Genomic DNA, 22064 nt, shown 5'->3' on the forward strand with positions numbered 1-22064 from the left:
CGATTATTTCGAGTTCTAATAGGATCGAGGTCTGGGTCTCTACTGTATCTTTTATCGGAGCTATCAATTGCATACTTCACAACTCCGGAAACTCAACTCTGTGGTGTCACGATTCATGCGCGATACTCAACATCAATGAACGGAGTCAAATCCGTACTGGTAATCACCTCATTCATCTGGACTGTTAACTAGTGTGACGTCATTCCTTTTTCGAGAGCTAGCCAATCACAAGCGTGCAGTGGGCGGGGCTTAGCTGCAAAGCTAGCTGGACTCTACTATAGTGGTATATGTGCCTTTCAAACTGAGATCGGGTGGAAGAAAGAGATAAACGAAAAAAGAGAAAGAGATATACCATCACATAAGCAGAAATCCAGCATCACCATCTCTTTTCAGAATCAGAGTGCATTGCTGGCTGACATTTCAAACTGTCAAACAACAGGATCAGTGTCCAACCTTACCCCCACCATTTTCAGACTAACTCTCAGCAAATTCAGCTGGAAAGTTAGTTGTTTGAAACCCCCACCCTCCATGATTTTGTTTGAAAGAACCCACCCTCCATGATTTTGTTTGAAACCCCCACCCACAATCATGGAAGTCCCAGTCAATTTATGATTAGTGAGTTTGTACTGAAAAAATTTGTTTTGCAATATAAAAACTAACATTTTAAGAAACATGACTTGCCATAGCATAGCACCAAAATTTTTTTCAGGTCTTCCCCCACACACAACACACACAGCATTTTAGAACTATCAATCAAATACCTAATAAGTTACTGAAATTATTTACTTTTATGTCAGCGGAATATACCACAAAACATAATACAATAGAAGTTGCATAATTTGCAAGAATATCATCAAATTACAGTACTAGTATACTATTATACATTACCTGAAGTCCTCAGATAATATTGTTGTCAACACTTGGGCCATCTACTACGTTGTCAGATCCTGTTCGCCCTCTTCCCTTCTTTTTAGTCTGTGGAGAACAAACATAACCAACAAAATAAGTTTCGTGTTTACTCAATAAAACTTCTTAATGTAACTATCTTCTTTCCCACTATTATCCCTACATTAAGGAGTCGGCTGCCTGATGCCTTCTCCACTGCATGCATCACGCATGGTTTATTGTTTGACAAAGCAGTTTTTACGACCGCATGCCCTTGCTATCATCAACCACAGTTATTGGCGGTGGGCCTCGTCTTTGACTAAAAAGTCCACCTGCAAGGCAGCAGTTTCCACAGTTATTGGCAGTGGGCCTAGCCTTTTACTAAAATGTAAGTCTGCAAAGCAGCAGTTTCCAGTTATTGCTGTTGCATCTAGCCTTTTACTATAAAGTAAGACTGCAAGGCAGCAGCTGTCCTTTTAGTTGTCTTTTCGACATGTAGGGGACCTACGATGGTAGTGTTCTTACACCCCTGACACAAGGTCATATGGTACCTATCATTTACACCTAAATACCTGGTAGATAAAACAATACTGAACAATGCTTTAATCAATGGATGAACCAAGAGATCCAATGCTGCAAATAAGCCCTTTCTCTTACCTATCAGTATGTATTCTCATTGCTTGACAGCAAGCCAAAAGTGTGTACCAGTCAAGAATGGCTGGGATGGTGGACATTTAATATACGTAGAAAGCTCACATCAATGAAAAACGAGCTTTAAGTTTCTTTAAACATACTGACTGAAAAATGAGCTGTTTCTTTTATACATTGATAATTTTCTTTTGACTTATGGCCCCTTAGGAGTTAGGTAACTAGCTCTTGAGTTATTTGCCTACAACCTAAGATCTATGGTCTCTAATATCACAATTTTTAAAAGTAAATTGTATTTTTCCTAACTATACAAACCTGAGGTCCTTTATAAGGGAATTACTTTCAGTGTAGGCTGGAAATCAGTGGTAAGAGAATTACAACAGGGTAGTTAGATAGTAACTGCTTGTCCGCTAGTTGGGAGTCCCACCCGACCAGACGTAAACATTCCACTTTGCTTTAGGCCCAGGAACAGATTGAGGGGTGGCATGAGCTGGGCATAAATGTAAAGGACCTCAGGTTTGTATAGTTAGGAAAAATACAATTTACTTTTAAAAATTGTTATTTGTTCCTATACCTAATACAAATCCTCGTTCCTTTACATAAGGAAGACTCGCTGATTGGTGGGAGGAATGTGATAAGAGTCGTGGGAACAGACTGGCGTTTGCCCAACCAAAATTCCCACCCTGGTCAGACCTCTGGACCAATTCATAAGAGGGAGACGTGCGTAGCCTCTTACTATATAAGTACTATTGGGTTTGTCTTATGCCAATGTCCTCTTTCCCCCTTGTTAGGGAAGGGATGGAGATGTGCTTCTATACCCTAATGAAAGGGAAAGAATGGAGCTCTGTAATATAGCTTACCTGCATCGACCGCAGTTCCAGCATGTGACGACCGAAGCTCTCTGCCTGCAGGAAGAGGAGAATGAAGGAGGAAGAGAAGCCAGTCATACTCACATTCACACCCATTCATATGGTTACACAAGGCGAGATACAACTTTGTCCAGTTAGAGGAGCTGGGTAAGCTACACAACTTGTTGAGCAGCTACCACAGGTCCAAAGGAAGAGGTATCCAAGGACCTATGGGCAATATCCTGAAGGTAAAATAAGGTGAAGGTGGTCTGGTTGAACCAAACCCCTACCTTCAGTACCTGTGAAACCGACAGGTTCTTGCGGAACACAAGGGTAGGAACAATACCTTTGACTCAGTGGGCTGTCGGACAAAAGGTACCAGTGTCGAACCTCCCTTTGGAGGAATACACTTTCCTGATCACCTCACGAAGCCAAAAAGAGATACAGTGTTCTTGGACACCTCTTTCTTGGTCACCCTGGCGCTAACAAAGAGGAGTCGACACTCAGACCAGAGATGCCGAGTTCTCTTCAGATGGTGCAGTAGCACTCTAACGGGACAAAGTAGCATCTCATCTGGATCGTTAACACAAAAGTCCTCTAGGGAGGGGATCATAAAGGACTTGAATCTATTGTCAGGGACCAAAGGATTCTGAGTCTTTGCTACAAAATCCAGGACAAAATCGAGCATAAAAGATCCCAATCCCCTCGAGTGTTTGACATTATAAGAGAAACCATGAAGCTCACCTACTCTCTTCACCGATGTCAGGGCCAGCAAAAAGACGGTCTTGAGGGTCAGATCCCTGTCTGACGGCTCTCAAAGAGCCTCGTAAGGTTCACGAGTCAAGCTCCTTAAGACGAGAGTCACATCCCACTCATGGGGCCTGAGTTCCCTTGGTGGGCAAGACCTCTCGAAGCTCCTCATAAGAAGAGATATCTCCAAAGAAGAGGAAATATCTACTCCCCGCAGTTTCAGGACCAAGGCCAAGGCAGACCTGTAGCCCTTAACTGCAAAGACAGAGAGGAGCTTCTCTCGGCAAAGAAAGCTGATCACCTTGGAAATCTGACAGAACGGGGAAAAGGCGTATACTTTGAGGTTGTCCCACAGATGTTAGAACGCATCCTCTGCAGATGCCCATGGGTCCGGCATGACGGAGAAGAAAACTGGAAGTTTTCTGTTGTACCGGGTGGTGAACAGGTCTACCACTGGACGCCCCCACAGGTCGAACAGCCTTTACACCATGTCTGGCTGTAGAGACCATTCCGTCCCTATCACCTGATTCTGGCAGCTGAGCTTGTCTGCCACTGCATTCCTCTTGCCTGGAATGTATCTGGCTGACAGCTCTACCAACTGCGCTGTAGCCCACTCGTGCACCTGCACTGTCAACTGATGCAACTGGAGAGACACTAGGCCCCCGTTTGTTGACATATGCCACCATCGTGGTGTTGTCGCTCATCAACACCACGGAGTGTCCAATCACTCGATCCCAGAACTCTTAGAGGGCTAAGAATGCCTTGAGTTCCAGAACGCTGATGTGAAGGTGCTTGTCGTGTCAATTCCACACCAGCAGTCAGCAACTCCTCAAGGTGTGCGCCCCAACCCTCATTCAATGCATCCATGAACAGCAGCATGTCCGGAGGGGGAGTGTGCAACTCCACTCCTATTAAGAAGTTCTTGTTGTCTAGCCACCAGGCTAAATCCTTCCTCACTTCCTTCGTTAGAGGGATGAGGAAGGATTGACCAACACTCCTTTAATCTCCATTGCAGACACCGCAGGTAAAGACACCCCTGAGGGACTAACTTCTCCACTGACGACAGGTGACCGATCACGACCTGCCAAAGCCAAGCTGGCTGTTCCTCTTGAGACAGAAACAGTTGAGCTGCCTTCCTGAACTTGCTGATCCTCAAGTCTGTGGGGAAGACTCATGCTGCTACCGTGTAAATCAGCATGCCCAGGTACTTTATGCTCTGCTTGTGAATGAGACCTACTTCTCGAAATTTATCACGATCCCTAGATTGTGACAAAAATTGAGAAGTCAATCCCTGTCCTGTAGCAACTGCGAGAGCTCGCTCGCTAGGACTAGCCAGTCATCAAGATACCTAAAAAGAGACCTGAGGGGTGGTTTAAAGTCCAAAACAAAGTGCCCTGAATTGGAACACCATCCCCTTGAGGATAAAGCGCAGGTACTTCCTGGAGGACTGATGGATGGGTATCTGAAAATATGCATCCTTCAGGTCCACCAAAAGCATACAGTTTTTCTCCCTGATAGAGGCGAGCATGGAACGTGCCGTCTCCATCTTGAACCAAGTCTGGCGAACGAATCGGTTCAGGGGAGAGATCTATTGCCTGTCTCCAGCCCCCGTAGCTTCCACCAGGAAAAGATGGCTGTAGAACCCTGGTGACAGATCTCGAACGACTTCCACAGCTCTCTTGCTCAGCATTGATAGCACTTCTTTGAGTGGCAGACCCTTGGCAGAACCAGGGATGTACGTCTGAAGTTGGACCGGACGGCCAGTGAGGGGTGGCCTCGACTTGAAGGGCAAAAGATATCCCTCCCGAAGGACATCTACAACCCAGGTCTCGGCTCCATAGCGCTGCCATGTTGCCCCAGTGGCTCACCAGGCACCTTCCCCACCGATGGCAGCAGCTGAGGGGGAACACCGTCCCTAGCGTTTCCCCCTCTTCCTCTTTCACATACCTCCCTTCCAGCGAGAGAAGGAGGCTGATGATCCCCTTTCGGAGCAAAGGAGGAAGATTGGGTCTTTCCTCACGCCCCTCTAGGATGAGTCCTCTTGGCGGCAGAGGAAGAGCTAGTTTGGCTCGAGGCCTAGCGTCTTGGCAACTGCCTAGTAGACAAGACAATCGCTGTCTTCAGTTCTACGCGTGTCTACTGCAGCATCCACCATAATTCTAGGAAAGAGAGAGGAGGAAGCCAGCAACAGTCCATTCCTAAGACCCAATGCCAACTCTGGGCCCACCGACCTGGTTATACAATTTAGGACAGTGTCCCTCCTCCTAAGAACCAGGTTGGCCCACAGATTTGCAGTCTGGTGGGCCAGGTAGGAAATAGCCCTACTGCCAGACTAACAAAGTCTCTAGAAAGCTGAGTCTTCCCCGGGAACTATTGGTCCCAAAAATGCAGCGACTTTGGATACTGTGAGGGACCACAGATCCAGCCAGGAGAGGGCCTGGAAAGCTGCCATAGCGGTAGCCTCCAAGGCCGCTGCTTCATGCTGTGTGAACCAAAGGTTCTTCGACAGAAGGTGATGCAGTGCAGAGGCAAGCCAGGAGTTAGCCAAACTAGCTCTGGGTCAACTTGTTTGGTCAGCAAGGGGTTTAGAGGAGGGGGAAGCAGCTTGTCCGATCTGTTGGCCCAATGAGAACTCTCTTGCCCTGAGATAAGATTGACCACCTGGCCCAACACACCCTCAGACAAGGAAGACCAAGGTAACCCCACAGAAGCTCTGGGTTCCTTCTTAGGACCCCAGAACAACTCTTAAATGTGAAGGGCGGTCAGAGGGAGCTACCATCGATGCTTCCCCTAGGTCATTGTGATGATGAATCAGTGCAATGACTTCCACAAAAGACCTCTGAATCTCTGGAGTCACTGCGTCCTGGGATGAAGGACCGTCAAGTCCTTCCAGGGTGAGTCCCTCCCTCAATCCTCTTCCTTCAGAGGGAAGAGCCTCAACAGACCCCCCATGATCTCCTTGAACCACTTGAGCATACGACCTCTCAGTCCTAAGACCAAACCGGTAACATACACCCATGGCCGAATCGTGAGGAGAACACTCTCCACGGTTCCCCCAGGTCGCCTCACTCCTCCTGGTCTGTTTTGTTTGTATGGTGCTTTTACATTGCATGGAACCTGTGGTTATTCAGCAACAGGACCAATGGCTTTACGTGACTTCCAAACCACGTCGAGAGTAAACTTCTATCACCAGAAATACACAACTCTCACTCCTCAATGGAATGGCCGAGAATCGAACCCGCGACCACCGAGGTGGGACGCTAATACCATACCAACCACGCCACTGAGGCGCTTCACTCCTCCTGGTGTATCCCAAGGAATTTGGAGGGACTGGTGAAGAACATCGGACACTCCCACGATGATCAGCTCACAGGTCTAAAGGAGTGTTCCCCATGTGGAGAAGCACTTCTCCAAGATGGTAACGATGCTCTCTCATGTCAGGGGAAGCGCTACTCGATGCCTGGACTGTACGGTCATGTTCCCATCGATCAGGCAAAGAATAGTGTTCACCAGCGTAACAAGAGCAGGTACCATCTCCACGAAACATTACAGTCGCTGAGGAGGCCGAAACCTCGAGAAGACTGAACGTGGGACCTCCTACCGGCCTCACCGCGTCCATGGTCCGGCGGGACAATCATGTCACCCATGGGAGCCGAGCAATAGCTACGCGTAAGTCACCTGAACAACTTAAGCCTTCCCTTCGCACAGTGCTCAAGTCGAGACGGTGAGCGGACTCAGCATCACTGACTCTAGCTGCACACTCACCGGTAGATGAGCATACACTCAGGGGAAACTCGTGGATGACAGTCTTAGAGGCAGAACCTCTAGGACTAGGTGCAGAAATACGTACAAGCCATTGCGTGAACTTCTGCGGTCCCTGCCCTGTGCACCCCTGGGGTGGTGAGGGGGTTTCTGTTCCCGAAGGAACGGAAGGACCAGTGGAAGACCCACCTGTCTCACCAGAACAGCTAGACAGATCCCTTGAAGTCATGGAATGAGAATTCGTGGGGGGGGGGGCGGGGGGGGGGGGGGGCAGCTTTCTTCTTCTTCTTCGGTGGGGGAGCCTCGGAAGAAGTGGAAGCAGTGGCAGACAACAACGACGGAGAGGAAGACGATGACACCTTTCGCTTCTTCTTTGACTTCTTCTTCATCAGCTTCCTTAGAATGGCAGTCAGATCCTCCATCCAGGGTGCCACTGGGGCGGCTGTTGAAACAGCAGGCTCCAGAGCAGTCTGGACCCGGGGCGCCGACACCACAGCAGCACTCGCACAGTCAGGAACAGGTACAGCAATAGGCATGGGAACAAAGACGGGCGGAAGATTCAGTGGGGACAGTCTCTGGGGTCTATCATAATTGGCTCGGGAGAGAGAGGACTGCGTAGCCTGGGAGGAGGAGGCAGAAAAAGTTCCGTCCTTGAAGTATGTGGCACCAACGACACAACCACAGAAGGTGTTTACTGTGGCAAAGTATTGGGCGTTTACTTTACCAGGTGAGGCGGTGCCACCTACGCAGGCATTGACACAGTCGTGTCCCTGCAGCCACACCATGAGTCACAGGGGCTGACGAAAAATGATCCATCAGCCCCTGGAGAGATGGAGAGCCAGGCAAATTCAACTTCACCCATGCTTGTTGAAAATACCCGACCACAGAGACACTCACCGGAGGGAGCAAAAGTCGGGTTTGTGGTGGGAACTCCTGTTCCCCTTAAGGGAGAAAGATCCCCTCCGGAGCAAACAGAAGCTCCGGAATACAGCCCCTGGTCAGCATGCCTCCCCCCCTCTTCTATGCTAGATGAATCAAGCGAAGAAGCGGACAGAGCCATTCGGGGGAAACAGCGAGATGGGGAAGCTTACCCAGAAGGAGAAAGGAAAACAAAGGATTAGCCACCAACAGAGTCGAAGGGGCATGTAACCCTCTGACAAAGCCTTGGAAGACTTCTCCCGAGATTGCTTCCTCCCCTCGTGTCTCCCACATTGCTCCGCCAACCAAGAGATACAAGTATCAAAAGTGTTATCCAAAGAACACTCATGCCCTCAGCACTTCATGCAGAGGATGTAAGGATCCACTTCCACTTTGGAGCGGAAACTACTGCACTTTCTGTCCCCACTCCAGGGCAAATGCGTTGCAAGAGTGGAGGGTGACAAGGCTTATCCAAGTTTTGGGTTTGCATGATAAAAAAAGCAAACAACAAAACACAATCATACACAAAAGACACAACAAAGAAAAGTCTCACAGATTCTTGATGACAGCGATGAGCAGAGAGCACGTCTGCACACAACAGCGGCCGAAAGCAAAGTGGAATGTTTACGTTCGGTTGGGCGGGACTCCCAACTAGCAAACAGGCAGATACTTTCCTAACTACGTACCTTGTTGTTATTCTCTTACGACCAATTTCCAGCCTATGCTGAAAGTAATTCCTTATGTAAAGGACCGAGGGTTTGTATTACGTGTAGGAACAATTTATCATTTCCAGTAAAATACCTGTAAACCTGTTTGGGAAGGTAGTAGGGTGTGTTGTTGTCTAAATACTTAGGTCCATTTGATACAAATCTGGATGATGAATTAGGTATAATGATATCCAAGAATCTCACTTAACAAAAAGTGACATTGACAAGTCATTAAAATCTAAATAGATAATTGTACAGTTTGCTTACATCTTAAAATAAAGGGATTTTGACGTAAGGAAAAATCTATTTCTGGGCGATTGGCTCGTGTCGCCAGCGAAATATCCTTTAATCTATTATTTCTAGGGTAAATGTTACTAACCATATCAGAGAATAAATAAAATAAAGAAAAAGGTCAGTATAACTGACTCGCTCACCCTCCAGGAGGGTGTCGGTATGAACACTAGGCGAGTGAGACCACTACCACGAGCCAAATGCCAATAGAAATCTCCCACTACAAAAACCCTCCAAGAGGGGAGCCGACCCACAGAGTGAGCAGCTCGTACTACTACTACTCCATCCCATGCTGCCGACTGCTGCGCCTCTGGTGGCCATCCTGAAGTTAGCAGACAATCTTGGGCGAAGGGATGGGTAGGGTGGGATTTCGCTGGCGACACGAGCCAATCGCCCAGAAATAGATTTTTCCTTACGTCAAAATCCCTTTTTTCTGGGCTCAGCTCGTGTCGCTGCGCGAAATCGTACCCAGAGAAATAGCACAAGATTGTAAACAAAGTAAAAAATAAAATAAATCAGAATAGGTCTCAAATAAAAGATAAAAATATCTATAAAGAGAATATAATTGCTAAAAGATACATATACACAGGGGTATAAAAATATAAATATGCTTAAATTACCCTTAAATCTAATCATGTTTGTTAACATAAGGTAATTTACATATATACAGGTAAAATGACTTACATGTATCAAATGATATCTGTGTAACAGCATGTATCAAAAGTATAATAGCAATTAATATAAATAACCAACGATAATAATATATAAAGGAATGTATATGACTTAATATACAAAAACCCGTAACCATTATAATAGATGTATCCGCTAGCATAAAAATAAGGGGAAACATCCATGAGATCAATGTTTATATATTTGATGAGTGTCCCTAGCCAGACAATAAGGGGCACCCCACTACACTATCATAAAAGCAGCTAAGACACAAGGTGAATGCAAATGAACAAGGTAGGAATAGACGAACTTTTGGGTGAGGCAGGTAGAAAGGAGGACTGAATCTTCTACTACAAATTAGCTAGAGTCAGGGGAAACTATGTTACCCGCTGCTACTGCTGGGAATTTCAGAGCTTCCAAAGGATTTAAGGTAGTGACGTTTGAACACTGTCGGCGATTTCCATCCAGTATACTTTTTCAACTCATCGAAGTTCATATGTTGGAAATAATTAATTGAGGTGGCTACTGCTCTGACATCAGTGCTTTCGGGAAAGAGTCAGGATTGGCTTGCTTAATAAAGTACAGGATTTGCTGCCTGATGCCTTTAATGGATAAAGTTCCACTTTTCCCCTCTCTTAAAGAGGGGACCCGATGAAGATGAGGAGTCCTGGACAGAAAGGCTCGTAAGGTTAAAAAACTGGGCAAAGGGATACATCTTGTGGAAGGGGCAGTACCTTCCAAGGTTCCCACCTCATCAAAGGATCTTCATTCTTTGCTAAAAAGCTACGTTCCGGAGAGGAAAAGTAGGACTTCCCCTGTGGGAAGGAATTGAATATGACCCGGGTCCCTGGATAGAGCCGACAGTTCTGAAATTCTTGCTCCTGAAGCTAAGCTTAATAAAAATAGGGTTTTTCTTAAGAGCATTATAAACGAGCATGTGTCATTATCGGTTTCGGAAGCCAGTTTTTAGAACATCGTTTAAGAACCATGAAACTGACGTAGGCCTTACAGAAGGCCTAAGCCTAGCACATGGCCTTAGGAATAGACGAGAAGTAGGAATCCGTCAAGTCTATGTTGAATCCAAATTGAAATATCTTTTTCAAAGCTGACTTGTTTGTCGTAATCGTGCTAGCTGCTAAACCTTTTTCAAATAAGGATCTGAAAAGGATATAGCTGAATTAACTGTCATGATTCTAATATCCGATTCTCTCAGGAAGATTGCTAACTTTTTGACAGCAGCATCATACTGTCTCAAAGTTGAATCCCTTTTATCGGATTCCAAGAAGAGAATATTCTGAGGGTCAATATTCGCATCTCTTTTTGCCGCAAACTTCATGAAATCCATAAAGTTAGGGTTTTGAGAATCCCTAAGGAAGCGAACACAGTCTTCGTTTTTGTACTGACTGGGAGAGCTTGGGACTGGGATCCGAAGAGGACGAAGGCCCAGCTCCAAAATTAGAGGATAACCAATTGCTCTCGGCCAGTCTGGGGCTACTAGAGCCACTTGACCTTGAATGTCCTGAGTTTTGTTCAATACTTTCATGAGGAGATTCACTGGAGGGAAGACATAAATCTTCTCCCAGTTGTTCCAGTCTAGAGCCAGGGCGTCCGTGGCATAGGCCAGAGGGTCCAGGTTGGGGGCTACATAACACGGTAGTTTGTGGTTCGCTTGGGATGCGAAGAGATCCACCTGTAGCCCTGGGACTCTTTGAAGGATCCATTGGAACGAACTGTTGTCCAGTGACCATTCCGACTCTAGGGTACTGATCGGGATAGGGCGTCTGCTATGACGTTTCTCACTCCAGCTATGTGAGTGGAGGAAAGATGCCAACTGAACTTGTCTGCCATGGGAGGGAAGATGGCTATCATGACGTGATTTAGATGACGTGACTTGGAGCCTCCTCTGTTTTATACAATGTACTACCACTGCGCTGTCCAGGACTAGCTTTATGTGGGAGTACTTTGGTGGGCGTAACCTTTTTAGAGTCAAGAACACTGCCATTGCCTCCAGTACGTTTATATGGAACTGACGGAACTGAGGTGACCAAGTCCCTTGAACCTTTTTTGACCTGGGAATACCCTCCCCAGCCGCTTAAGGACGCGTCTGTGTGGATGGTGATCCCTGGTGGAGGGAACTGAAGGGGTACTGACATTGACAAATTCTTGACTCTCGCCCACGGCCGAAGTCGATTCTTTAGAATCAGAGGCACTGAGGATAGTTTGTCCCTGGACCTCTGACATTTGCTCGCGAGCGCCAGATTCTGGTTAGGTCTTTCAGTTTGGCTTTTCATTAAGACGTTCGTCACTGATGCAAACTGGAGAGAACCCAGGATCCTTTCCTGAGCTCTCCTTGACGCTAGTTTGTGACTTAGAAATTGCTTGACTGACTTCGCTATCTCTTTCCTTTTGGTTGATGGAATCGACAGAGTGTGGGAGGATAGATTCCATTGAATGCCCAGCCACTGAAAGTCTGACTCTGGAGTCTTGAGTTTGATTTGGACCTGTTTATCTTGAAGCCTAGATATTCCAGGAACTGAATCACTTTCAGTGTAGCTCTTGTTGCATTCCTCGACTGTTGGGGAACCAGATCAACCAATCGTCGAGATACGCTACTACCATAATCCCAATTCCCTGATCTGAGTTGTTGCACTACCACTTCCGCTAAACTTCGTGAACACTCTGGGTGCCACGTTGAGTCCGAATGGAACTACCTTGAAGGAGAATGTCTGGTCTCCTATCTTGAAACCCAGATACGGACGGAAGTGTCTTGCAATAGGGATATGATAGTAGGCGTCTGTAAGATCGATAGAGGTGGTGACGGCCCCCACGGGGAAGGGGAAGTAAGGTCCGCACCTGTGAGATCGTGAGCATCTTGAACTTGTCGCAGCGGATGGCTAAGTTTAAGCGGGACAAGTCTAAGATTACCCTTCTTTTTTGTGAGCCTTTCTTTGGCACGCTGAACAAGCGACCTTGAAAATTTTAATCTCTTGACTCTCGCTATAGCTCCTTTCTGAAGGAGGTCCTCTGCGTACTCTGTCAATTCTTTGGAAGGAAGTTGACGGAAAGGTCTGGCTGGAGGTGGGTTCGTCAACCAGCTCCAACCCAGCCCTTTTGACACTATGCTCTGAGCCCATTGGCTGACGTTCCACCGGTGGCGAAAGTGAAACAGCCTCCCTCCTACCTGAAGTTCTTCATTGGTTCTGGTAACCGCCTCGGCCTCCTCTGAAGTGCTTTCCCTATTAAAGGGGCTCCCGATCCTCTCCCACGAAAGGACCGCTTACCTCTGCCTCCCTTACTCGAGCGGTCATACTTCTGTGAAGCTTGACTCTCGAAGGCTTGATTGTAAGCTGGAGAGATGGGCGTAAGAGGTGGAGGGCTGAGGCTGAGGGGATATCACATAAATTGGCTGTGATTGACCTTTAGAAGTGGAGGGTTGGGCTGTCTGCACTAACGGTACCGCTGAAACTTGTTGAGAAAAGCGTGGTTGCTTTTTCTGGTAAGGTTGGAAACGCCTGGGTTTCCTTTGTCCCTTACTTTAGCTGTCAGGTCTTGCCTCCTCTTAGCGTAAGGCCCCAACGGTCCTTAAGGCTCGGTTCAACCTCGTAGCCTCTGACTGGACTTCCTTAACCATAGCTTCTGGGAAGAGATCTGCTCCCCAGATGCTAGACGAGAGTAACCTATTCGGTTTCATGCCGAATGGTTGCCTCTTGTAGGACATGCTTCCTACAATTCGTCCGAGCAGTGGTAAACTCAAACATATCTGACTGTACCGTTTGAGTCAGGGCTTTGGTCATAAGCTTAAAAATCGGTTCTGATCCATAAGCCATGGTTGCTACCTCAGACATAGCCATAGAATTGATCGATCTGGCTAGTCGCGATTTTGCGTCAAATTCAGCCTGAATAAGGCTATCTGGGAGCCTGGGTAGCTTTTCACCAAACTGCTCCATAGCACAGTCCGGTTTGAGTTGCCAGCTGAGAATGTGTTCGGCAAGTCTTCCCACAATTCTCCAACTGAAGGGAGCAACGGAGATGTGGGATCTGCTTCCTTCAACTGCGGTATAGGTTCCCCCTTCTGGGCCGCTGGGATGGTCGACCTCGCGATCTTGGTTAGGAACGGGAGCGGGGTACTCTCATCCATTGTGAAAATGGTAAAGGGACTCTTGAACGGTTGTATCTTGGTATAGAACAAATCCCATGTCCTCTAAACACCTGAGCCATTCTCTCTGAGCCTGGTCACGTGAATAGAGGACTGTCTCCTTAGGTACCCTATCGTCCCGAACCATAGCCGAAGGTGTGAGCCTTGCGTAGCCTATGAACGGAGGCTGGAGTCTTCCGGGTAGAACTCGAAGTCCTCTATTCTTCGAGTCCCAAATTCCGGTATAGAGATGAGACCGTCCTGGAAGGGGGCGTATGACGCTACTCTCCAAGGGTTGTTCATAGAGAACTGAGGTAGTGAGTCATACGGAGGAAGCTGAGTTCCACTTGTGTTGGAAAGTGGAGGAGAGGCTAGAGGAGCTTCTCTCAGCCCGGCTATAATGGAGTCCTGGGAAGTAATCCTATCCGACAGACGAGAGAACATTTGTTCCATGCTACTCTTAGGGACCCAACCAGGTCGCCCACCTGTTGCAAACAGGCCAGCATTGGAGTCCAAAGCCGGAGCTGCTGCGGAGGTGGAGGGGAGGCTCTGAATTGGAACCAATGGTAGCGGACTGGTGACTCTGCCGGAGTGCGAGACCTCTCTCTGGAGGATTTACTCCTCGAGGACTTAGAGCCGGAGCTAGAAGCTTTAGACCTGTCTGCTCCGGGATTCCCAGCCGGAGACTTACGGGAGGAGGATGAAGCCGGAGTCGTCTTCTTAGACGACGACGACGTCTTAGTCAAGGTCATCACTTAGCCTTGACCTTAGGTCTAACCGAAGCGTCAGGAGGAGAATATATTTCGTCACCCGTAAAGCCTTGGAAGGAATGGATGGAGAGGTTGCAGGGGTAGAAGAAACAGTCACGCCCAAGGGTGATCCTTGGGTGTCCACCTTACCTACCTCGACCAAACCAGGTCGTCTATACCTACCATAGGTTCAACATTAATATCTAGGGTCGCGGACATCCGTAGAGATATCCTGGTCTTGATCAGTTAATGAGGCAGCCAGCTGTTGTTGGATGAAGGCGATAGTCGGAGCCGCATCTACCGGGTCGACGTATCCTGTCGCCTTGCCTCCGGGGAAGATTAATAATGCCAACCGCTTCTCCAGGATGTAGGGCTGTCCCTTAGCGGCGTTTTTCCCAAAACCGCCGACCCAGGCCCGCAGGGTAGCCAGTGCGGTATCCCTTACTGCCGGCGCCTGGAAGAGAGGGCGTAGTTTAGATTTAAGAGTCACTTAAAACTAAAACTTAAAGTATAACTTAAACTAGATGCCTTAAGTTAAAGTAAATGATGAAAACTTAAGCACTAAATTAGAAGCGGAGCAGCTACTGGAGATGGAGTACTTACCCCTTCCAAAAGCTGGCTCACCAGATCGTAACATATGGTACACGTCTCATGGTACCAGACCTGGATGTCCCCGTGTAGAGTCGCGCATGGAGCATGGGACCGGCAAACTTCGTGGCCACATGGGTCCTGAAGTGTGGCGGAACATCCCGGATGCTCACAGTTGGTGGCCTGTAAGTGGGAAGACATGAGTATCTTAAAAAACATCACTTACAGACTAAAGCACAGAAGAACTCGTTGCATGCCGGAGCTCGGAAAAAATTTGGGCATAACCCCTCCCTGCATCGCCTGAATAGGCTATAATCCCAGAGAGATCTGGTAAAACATGTAAGGGAGGGGGGATGGTTTAAGGTACTTAAGATAAACTTATAGGTAACTTAAACCTAAAACACAAGCGAACCGGACTAAGTCCAGTGCGTAGCGGAATGTAGTAACTCAGTAATACGGTAAGGTTAGCAGAGACCCACTGTATGCTCCGGTCCACTCTACTGGGTGGACTAACAGCTTTCCGCTGGATACCAGGACTCCGATCAGGAAGGAGCCCTAGTAAGGTGGGAAAAGGCCGAGAAGACATACAGGCTCAAGCTAGCCCGGAGCGACAAGGTAGCCGCGGAGGGGGGGGAAAGGCCAGCACCCCCCACTACGTACCACCCGGCCGGAGGACCCGAGAAGCCGGAGAGGTCGAGACCAGTCTGTCTGTCCGACTCCCTAGCCCCTCCGCCTGAGGGGAGAGAGGGAGGCAGGCTCGGGTAGCGGAGCGAGCATGGGCAGACCGACCCACCCCCGCCCGACTCTATGGAAGAGCGGGAGGGGTGGGGGGGGAAGTGTGACTGGACAGGCAGTCTGGCTGTCCCGTGATCACGAAGTGACCACGAGGCGGTAAGACCAAATACGACAACTAAGCCTAGGACAACCAACTGATCAGAAAGATGCTATCGGGAAGCAAACTGAACTGAAAAGCGGTAGCATATAGGCCCACTGGGCCAAAACCAACTGATCAGAGAGATGCTATAGGGAAGCAACCGACTGATGAGCGGTAGTATAGGCTCAATGAGCCAGGACCTAGGCTAAGCCAGACGCCTAACTAACCTAACTATAACAAAATACACAGTATAAATAAATAAAAATGAAAGAAAGAAAGCAATATAGCAAGAGAAAAAATCCAGGAGTGTACGACTAACCGAAGGCAAGTCTACCACTCAAAGCTAGTCAGAGGCCGATACTAAGAACCGGACTAGGGTCTGGATAGAAGAAGCCTACATAAGGTAAATACATGCATGCATGACAACCTGAGTAGACCGTACCCAAAGTAAAGCGGATGATAATATAGAGCGTACATAAATAAGGGGATGTTCTAGGTATGGGAGACCAAGAACGAACCCACACGAGGCAGGACCATGCTGCCATGCTTCCGACCCGAGATCGTATTATACCTAAAAAACGGCAAATACTGTCTCAGGGCCGGAAAAAAACCAACTAACCGTAAATACTGAGTACTTAACTTAGCTGCTGCGATAGCTGCACGCTCCATTATAGATATCCAGTGAAAGGGCACAAAAAAACACAGAGAGAAAATTAACACGTGTGACTCGTGTGCGCTAACTGAAAAGGATGACCACCAGAGGCGCAGCAGTCGGCAGCATGGGGATGGAGTAGTAGTAGTACGAGCTGCTCACTCTGTGGGTCGGCTCCCTCTTGGAGGGTTTTTGTAGTGGGAGATTTCTATTGGCATTTGGGCTCGTGGTAGTGGTCTCACCGCCTAGTGTTCATACCGACACCCTGGAGGTGAGCGAGTCAGTTATACTGACCTTTTTCTTTATTTTATTTATTCTGGTATGTGTTAGTACATTTACCCTAGAAATAATAGATTAAAGGATATTTCGCGCAGCGACACGAGCTGAGCCCAGAAAAAACATCTTACGGTCAAGGATGAATGATATTTCATGTTAACTGTATATAACTTGCTATATAATTATAATAAATACAGACAAAACAAGAAACAAAGCTCTAACTGACCATAAACTGTAAACAATTCTATCAATCATGGTAAACTGGGCTATTGGAGGTGATTCTGTGGTCATAGTTGAGATGAAGTTACAAAAGGCAGCATAAATATAGCCTTCACAGGGTAATTATCTCATCAACAAAGTTCCTCTAATCATGAGTTGTAATATCAACCAACCTCATTTGGTTGTAAACTCCAAATTAGTTCATGACTTACAACAACCAAAGAACCCCACTTAACTAACAAGCACTGGTTTCAAAAGCCCAATAGGTGCACTATAACCTTGACTGTCAAAAGATTTTGCCCCACCAAAAAAAAGGTTGCCATACCTGAAGCTCATCCAGATCCTCTTGCAAAAGTGTAAGTCTTTTGGTAAGCTGCTGATTGCGAAATATAAGCGATTCATTTTCTCCTTGAGCTTTACGCAACAACTGATCACGATTTTTTAAGGAGTCCTGCAAAAACAAGATCACACATTGAAATACTTTACAGTTAAGAATAGAGAAGAAATTAACTTAGTATTATGAAATACAACATATACTGTCATTTTGAAGACTTGAGCACTTCCGTGTCTTTCATTTAGCCATGTAATTCAAAAGTAGTATTACCAAATATTCTAGACACAGCAGTCCCCGGTTATCGACGGACTCGCTTATCAGAGATTCATGGCACTTGTCTAACACCATAAAAATCACAAATTCTTGGTACAGTGGTCCCCCCGTACTCAGGGGGGATGTGTACCAGACCCCCCCCGTGAATATTTGGAACCCACGAATGTTTGGAACCCCTATAAAAATGCTAAAAACTGCCTATTTTGTTAGTTGAAACTCAAGAAAAACCACGAAAAAGGTTCATAATGATTTTTTTTAATACAGGCGGGTCCCCGGGTTACGACGGTTCCGGCTTACGGACGTCCGAGGTTACGACGCTTTTTCTTAAATATTCAATGGAAAATCCGTCCTGGGTTACGACGCTTGTTCCGAGGTTACAGACGCTGACGCTTCCGACGCTCCGATGTTAACGACGCTTTTAAAAACGCATGCTATGATAAAAATCCTTTATAGTTTAGCACAGTATATAAAAATATGTTTTTGGTTACATTACAACAAAAATTTTGAGGTTATGATGATTTTTGACACTTTTTTTTTTTTTCGTATTTTTTTTTATTTTTTTAGTGACGCAGCGCATATGCGGAACTAGTTTGCGGGCGAATGAATACACTAGCTGGGAATGCGCAGTTTAAAACAGTCCAAAAGCGCAAATAATGAAAAAATCATTGCTTGTTTCCAGTACATAATTAAAAAAAAACTAAGTTTTCTGGTTAGATTCACACACAAATTCCAAGGTTACGACGTTTGTTATGCTTTTTAACGATACCTCATATGCAGAACTAGTTTTTGAGCGGAGGTGCATAAATTAATTAACGCTATTAAACTGTATGGTAAATTGACCGAACGACGACCTCGGACGGTCGAGGACGCTAAGCGTAACAATACGAAAGGACGCCACTTCAATCGCGTTGTCTGCCTGAAGTTCAGTCGGTTGTGTGCAAGACGTTACTGAAATTCCTTGCCATTTTCGCAAATTACAATGGCTCCTAAACGCCAAAGTACTTCCTCCGATGATAGTTCATCCAAGAAGAGGAAGGTCATCACGATGGAGGTCAAATATGACGTGGTGAAGCGTTCGGAGAAGAGAAGAAACTAACACCGAAATAGGCCGTTCTTTAGGCTTGAGCAGGACCACGGTGGTAACCATTGTGAAGGACAAGGAACGTATTCTGAAGCATGTTAAGGATGCTGCACCGATGAAGTCAACGGTGATAAACGAGAAGCAACGTAGCCAGAGCATTGTTGAAATGGAGAAATTGCTCATGATCTGGCTGGAGGACCAGAACCAGCGACGTGTTCCGGTGAGCTTAAGTGTGATCCAGGAGAAGGCTAGAGCGCTGCATGAGGCAGTAGTGAAAAAGTTTGGCGAAGGCAGTGCTGGTGGTGAATTTTCCGTTTTAAGGCTCGTGCAAATTTGCATAATGTGAAGCTGCAAGGTGAAGCTGCTAGTGCTGATAGCGAAGCAGCAGAAAAGTTTTTCCAGGTGGTTTGGCTGAGATAATTAAGGATGGTGGTTACACGGCTGACCAAGTCTTTAATGTGGATGAGACTGGATTATTTTGGAAAAGAATGCCAAATCGAACGTACCTTTCCAAGGAGGAGAAGTCAGCACCTGGCCATAAAGCTGGAAAGGAGCGATGACTTTGCTGTTTGGGTCCAATGCAAGTGGCAATTTGAAACTGAAGCCCTTGCTGGTGTATTTGCCGAGAATCCCAGGGCATTCAAGGGCATTTTCAAGAGTCAACTCCCTGTGATTTGGAAATCAAACAAGAAGGCTTGGGTTACCTTGATGGTCTTCGAAGATTGGTTCAATGACCATTTCGTGCCAGCAGTGGAGCGGTATTTGACTTCGAAGGGTCTGCCTTTTAAGGCCCTCTTAGTCCTGGACAATGCCCCTGGTCACCCTTCAAATTTGAGCGACATGCACTAATGTGAAGGTGGTGTACCTCCCACCCAATTCCACATCGCTGATACAGCCAATGGACAGGGAGTAATAGCTAATTTCAAGGCTTACTACCTTAGAAGCGGACCATACGTTTTGCTTTGAGGGCCATAGAAGCTAACAAGGAGTTGACACTGAAGCAATTCTGGAAGGCTACAACATTGCTGATGCAGTGAAAAATATTGCAAGTGCTTGGGACGAGAGGTGAAGACGACCACTTTAAATGGGGCCTGGAAGAAACTGTGTCCACATTTGTGCACAGTTTTGAAGGCTTTGACCAGGCAGAAGACGTCGAGACTGTGACGAGGAAGATCGTAGGGCTAAGCAAGATGGCTGAAACTAGATCTTGAACCTGATGATGTAACAGAGCTGCTGGCTTCCCATGGAGAGGAATTGTCTGCAGAGGACTTACTTGAACTTGAACAACAAATGATTGAGGAAGAGGCGGCGGCACCAGAGCCAAAACCCAGGTCATTAACTGTGAAAGGCTTGTCAGAGGGTTTTACTCATCTGGAGAGAGCCTTGGCTTCTTTTGAGGCAGAAGACCCTAACGTTGCCAGGTTTGACAAAATAAAACGTGGAATGTTAGACTTGGTAACTTTCTACAAGGAGACCCTGAAGGAGAAGCAGACGAAGAGAAGTGTGCAGTCCAGGCTTGACACTTCTTTCACAAGTCTCCAGTACCACCACTCCCACTCCTAGTCCTGGTAAGGAATTCTGAACTGTTTTACTAATTTATGTGTTTACATAGTGACACATTAAAATGTGTTCATTTTTTATGTAACAACTAAATGTAAGAGTAAATTGTAACTTCATTAAATTTTCATCATTTGTAATAATTGCAGAAGGTTGACAGTTCCAGATCCCCCTGTACTTACCTGTGACATTCCAGATCCCCTGTACTACCTGTGACCCACGTCCAGTTCCAGATCTCCCTGTACTACCTGTGACAGTTCCAGATACCCCCTGTACCTGGACCCTCTGTAGCAGCCCGTCCACCTGTACGTGTACAATCAGGTAAGCCAATTTCATTTTTCTCATTTTCATGTTGGAAATTGTTTACACCCTACATACATACGTACACTAACTTACATAGTGGTACAATGTGTTTGATGTTGCATAAACCTTATTATTTTTTTTTTTTTTCATTTCAGACCCCTTTGATAGTGACAGCGACCCAGATGACCCTGAGCCTTTCCATGGTTTTGATGCCTCGCCCTATTCATCAGGTAAAGAATCCTTAACAAATTTGTATAAAAATGTTTTATAAATTGCTAATAGAAATTTTATTAAAAGTGTACATATGCGACAATTACATCCACCTTATATATTTATGTACCCTATCATTCTTTCCAGATCTAGATGTTCCCTCAGCAGTTGATACAAGTAGTATCACCTCTCCAGAGCCCAAACTCAGTTGATACGAGTAGTATCACCTCTCCCATTCCTTCAGGTAAAAGAATTCTTCATTTTTTTTATATTGTACATACGTATTACACAACTACATATGGTCAAACAGTAATAACATGTGCAGTAGTACAGTAGTAAACTCTATCATTTTATATATTTTTTGTTTTTATCATTCCAGACTCCCAAGACCTGCCCATCCTACTCCATAGCCCAGCCACCCACTCATCTACCATACATATGCCCATCCCAGTAAGCAAGAAGCCAACCACTAGAATTTGGTAAGGACATTTTTTTTTTTATTAATGTTTTTATTATTACATATGTAATAAACCATGTTATGTATGTAACATACATACTATAATCATATGTATTACATTATCATTCCATAACTGGCATGCACCTGGTGACTTACTTATAAACCAGACCTCTACATGGCCTACATGTCTTCATTTTGCTGAAGGTAAGGAATTCTCAGTTGTGTTTAATGTTTGCATACGTACAATAAATTTTTGTACTACAACCTAAGTGGTTACATACTGTCCTTTAATATTAATTCTTCATTCCAGACTGCCCATCATCCTAGCCTGTTATCTGTTGATAAAGCACACTGAAGTTTAGGTTTGGAATGCATCCTTATCATGAATGCTCTACACCTCACCTCCATCTCCCACAACCTAGGTAACAGCTTTGAGACTCACTAAAAGTTGGTAAGTTATGTAAGGAATTTCTAAATTAAGTTTTATACTACATGTTGTATAATGATATAAACCACTGTATGGTGCATATTACATACTGTATGTAACTTACTCTGCATAGAGGACTTACTGACAAAATTATTTTTTGTACATTCCAGAGTCCCCTGAATGAGTAGGCTATGGGGCCACATAAAGACTTTGTCCATCCAGGTTACATTGAACGACAACTTTAAACTAAAGTAAGGAATTAATTAACATACATTAACTCTTTTAGTACTCTTGATATATCTACAGTAATTAAATATTGCTTCACAACTTTCTGTAGTGTTATATTTTGTACACTAATTTTGTTACTTTTTCCTTCCAGAAACCAACATTTTTCACACAACTCCAGGTTGTTTACTAACAAATTACTACAAGTGTCATCAAGGATAACTAC

The 22064-nt window shown here is 45.9% G+C and overlaps 1 protein-coding gene across 1 annotated transcript in view; it reads right to left on the reverse strand.

The window, feature by feature from the left end:
• Positions 1–897: 897 nt before the first annotated feature.
• LOC135205205 (protein phosphatase 1 regulatory subunit 21-like) overlaps positions 898–22064 on the reverse strand; it is a 70240-nt gene continuing 49073 nt past the window's right edge. The window contains exons 3-4 of the mRNA XM_064235568.1: positions 17297–17422; positions 898–975 (exon numbers count right to left, since the gene is read on the reverse strand). Coding sequence (XP_064091638.1) covers positions 898–975; positions 17297–17422 — 204 coding nt within the window. The remainder of the gene's footprint in view (positions 976–17296; positions 17423–22064) is intronic.

This window comes from Macrobrachium nipponense, chromosome 49, assembly GCF_015104395.2.
Source record: "Macrobrachium nipponense isolate FS-2020 chromosome 49, ASM1510439v2, whole genome shotgun sequence".
Classification (NCBI taxonomy): domain Eukaryota; kingdom Metazoa; phylum Arthropoda; class Malacostraca; order Decapoda; family Palaemonidae; genus Macrobrachium; species Macrobrachium nipponense.